The sequence below is a fragment of the Nestor notabilis genome, unplaced genomic scaffold, assembly GCF_000696875.1.
Source record: "Nestor notabilis isolate BGI_N333 unplaced genomic scaffold, ASM69687v1 scaffold15904, whole genome shotgun sequence".
NCBI classification, from domain to species: domain Eukaryota; kingdom Metazoa; phylum Chordata; class Aves; order Psittaciformes; family Psittacidae; genus Nestor; species Nestor notabilis.
The window spans coordinates 27,198-31,021 of NW_009927291.1; the positions used below are offsets into that span (position 1 = coordinate 27,198).

Sequence of the window (3,824 nt, forward strand, 5' to 3'; positions counted from 1 at the left end):
CAACGAACTGGCTCTGCCTGTGCACTCAGGTTGCTCTGTGTTTGTGTTCTGACGGCACAGAACGAACCCGAGCCGGCTGTTCGCAAGAGCTACCAGGCGGTGGAGAGAGACGGGGAGATCATCCGGGTGCGAGACACTGTCCTCTTGAAGTCAGGACCCCGGAAGAAGTCCATGCCCTACGTGGCGAAGATATCGGCGCTGTGGGAAGACCCCAAGACAGGTACTGGGCCAGAGTATCTGCTGCGTCTGTGCTTGCAGCTGAGGGTGAGGTGGAACCGGGGGAGCGATGGAGCTCCGCACTGCTGCCCATGTGCTGGGGAGCTCCACTGCTGCAGCCTGCGTGGTGAAGAGGGAGAGATTAGCTCCGTGGCTTTCGTTCAGGTTGTGCCAGGAACTGAGATGCTCTTTAATCACAAGCCTGGGACTGGTAATCAAAATCTTCCTGGTGCTGAGAGCACGGAATAGCTGCCAAGTGCCCATCTTAGCAATGATCTCCTGTATTATTTCATTGCAACAGACGTCTCGGGAGCTGCTGCTGTTTACTCAGATGCTCTCCCCAACATCTGGGCTGGGAGCTGGCGTGGAGCATGGGCTTGTCTGTAGAGATTGGAGCAGTGTGGGTTTGGTGTTACAGTGCCGGGTCTGAGCAGCAGTACTTGAGCCAAGGGAGCTGTGCCAGATGCTGTAAAGCACAGGTCTTACTTAAAAGTAGAAGTGATGAGTGTGTGGTGAGGCCCATCTTGGTCACATCACCCTGCAGCAGCAATTCTGGCATTAACCTGGAGTTCATGCTGCAGGTACCAAGCTGTGGATGAGCATCTCTTCCAGCTTATGTCCAAGTGGATACTTCTTTCGGATGGAAAGACTGGATTTTTGTATTCTGTTCTATTTTTGTGCCTCCCTGATCTCTTTGTGACAATGCAACACGCATAGAAAGGGTGAAGGTATAATAGAATAGCAACGTGACAACTTCATACAGCCTCTTGCTGTAACAAAAGGACACCTCTAGTTCAGCATGAAATATTTATCACAGCACAGCTGCCTATCTGTGAGCATGATGGGAATGAAAGGGATGGAGCAGGAGGAAGAGGCTGGATATTAGTGGGAAAACACTCTGTGAAACCTGAGGTTTGACATGTTTTAATGTATCTTCTTGCAGGGGAGCTGATGATGAGCCTCCTGTGGTACTACAGACCAGAGCACACGCAGGGGGGCCGCAACCCCAGTATGCACCAGGTGAGATACCCCGACGTGACGCTGGAGGGGAGAGCATCCATTGCCTCTGTGCTGCTGTGGGAAGAGGGGATCAGCACAAGTGTCTCCCTGCACGTCTGGTGGGGCTCAAACTCGGGGCTGAGCTGCTGGTTTGAGTGAACGGAGCTGTCCCTTGGCTGAGGGGCAGCTGGTGCCAGATGTTCCTCACTATGAGGGTGCTGAGGCGCTGGCACAGGGTGCCCAGAGAAGCTGTGGCTGCCCCATCCCTGGCAGTGTTCAAGGGCAGGTTGGACACAGGGGCTTGGAGCAACCAGCTCTAGTGGAAGGTGTCCCTGCCCGGGGCAGGGGTTGGAGCTGGAGGAGCTTTAAGCTCCCTCTGACACAAACCTTTCTATGTGTTGAGTAGTGGTGTCCTATAGGTGGACTTTCCCCCAGTTTATGGTCATGGGTTAGAAACCTGGGCTATAACAGAAGCTGTTGCCTTCTTCATGTGGCCACCTCTTAAGTTTTATTGTTTCCCCCTTCAATCTGATAGAATACTGTCTGTTAAGTGAAAACTTGTTTTGACTGTGACCTTGGGAGTGAGGAAGAGTCAGGTTATACTGAGTGAAGATCAGCCACTCTCCAGAAGGGAGATTCTCCTTCCCCCAGCCATGCAGAGCTCAGGGTGAAAGCTCCTGCTGCAGCCTGCAGGACATTGGAGTGCCCATATCTCATGCTGCCTTTTATCATAAGTCCCTTAATCTGCTTCTTAAACTCAAGCACTTGTTTGTGTTGTGCAGAACCGTGGCTGCATCATCCTCCCCTGTCCAGATTTATGATGAGAATTAAAGACTGACTCGGGGCTGTTGTGCCAGTTTAATAGCTTGCTTTCTGGAAGGAAACCCTTGTGAATCATTATGGCCTCACACCTTGCTCTGCTTTGCTTGGGGTGACAGAAGCAGCTGGGTTTAAACTGGGAATGGAGAAGTGACTGCAGCTTTCAACCCATCACTTGCTCGGTGCCTTCTTCCTTGTTTTGCTTTCTTAGATAAGGGGATGAGAGCTGGGGATGGGACATGGATGCAGGGCACAGCTGGGCTTTGAAACCAGGTGGTACCTGATAGACTGTGTCCAGTTGCACTTCAGTGCAGGAAGCACTGGAAGTCTGGCCAGGAGCTGAGCCAGGTTTTTGCACAGCTGCCTTGTTACACAAGACTTCAACTGCGAGAGCAGCGTTTGGGCTGAGCGGTGGGGATGGGCTGGTCAGAGATGACTCAGGTACTTCTGGCTGAAGGAGTAGCCCAAAACCCCAGCGTGCAGAGCAAGGTGTGGTGGTTCAGCTTCTCTGATGAAGCATGGCAGAGAATCCCAGCCTGGTTTGTGTTGGAAAGGACCTTAAAGCTCCTCCAGCTCCAACCCCTGCCCCGGGCAGGGACACCTTCCACTAGAGCAGGTTGCTCCAAGCCCCTGTGTCCAACCTGCCCTTGAACACTGCCAGGGATGGGGCAGCCACAGCTTCTCTGGGCACCCTGTGCCAGCGCCTCAGCACCCTCCCAGGGAAGAGCTTCTGCCTTAGATCTGACCTGTTGCTGGATAAAATTCTGGTGCACACTGTAAATAGGTCCCAAAACAGCTGGAAAGGTGTCTGCATTATGTGCAGTGCTGGCTCTAAGGAGCCTCTGCTATGGACATGCTTTGATAGGCTCCCCTTTAGGGTGATGGGTGCAGGTGTGGGCTCCTGGGTGACCTCTTCCTTCCTTCTGTTGCAGAACGAGATCTTCGCATCCCGGCATCAGGATGAGAACAGCGTTGCCTGCATCGAGGAGAAGTGCTACGTGCTGACCTTCGCAGAGTACTGCAGGTAGGTGGTGCTCTTCACTTGCTGCTGTTCTGGGGCCTTCGTCTGCCTCCCGCTCTTGCCAGTCCTTCCCTCCCCAACATCACCCCCAGAACTATCCCAGGCCTATAGACTTTAGTCGAGTGGAGCTGGGTGAATCACAATCTATGTACAAGGTGGTTGCTGCAGAATGTGAGTGCTGCTTCTGGAGGCTTCATGTGTCTGGTTTGTGTAATATCACAGAATCAACCAGGTTAGAAAAGACCTTTAAGATCATCAAATCCAACCATTATCCCAGCACTGCCAAGGCCACCACTAACCCATTCCACTGATGGCCTTGTTTACATGGTTTTGAATATATGTGCTTTAAGCTCACAAACTTTTGTACTTGTATGACCTTGGGACATTAATGGAGGACAGTGCAGGAAAACCAAAACTTGGGAGTTGAAAGCTAAGTAAGGCATGAAATCATCCTGTATATCTCCTCGTGTATCCTATATACCTGCATGAGCAGCAGGTCAAGGGAGGGGATCCTGCCCCTCTGCTGTGCTCTGGGGAGACCCCCCCTGCAGCCCTGGTCCAGCTCTGGGGAACAGCACAAGAGGGACGTGGAGCTGCTGGAGCGAGGCCAGAGGAGGCCCCGGAGCTGCTGCGAGGGCTGGAGCAGCTCTGCTCTGGAGCCAGGCTGAGAGAGCTGGGCTGGGGCAGCTGGAGAAGAGAAGGCTCCTCAAGGGGACACCTTAGAGCAGCTCCAGGGCCTAAAGGGGCTCCAGGAAACCTGGAGAGGGGC

At 53.1% G+C, this 3,824-nt stretch overlaps 1 protein-coding gene across 1 annotated transcript in view; it reads left to right on the forward strand.

The window, feature by feature from the left end:
- The window catches only part of BAHD1 (bromo adjacent homology domain containing 1), a 12,708-nt gene that overhangs the window by 8,390 nt on the left and 494 nt on the right, over window positions 1-3,824 (forward strand). The window contains exons 3-5 of the mRNA XM_010014005.1: window positions 61-220; window positions 1,160-1,236; window positions 2,967-3,058. Of these exons, the coding sequence (XP_010012307.1) occupies window positions 61-220; window positions 1,160-1,236; window positions 2,967-3,058 (329 nt within the window). The remainder of the gene's footprint in view (window positions 1-60; window positions 221-1,159; window positions 1,237-2,966; window positions 3,059-3,824) is intronic.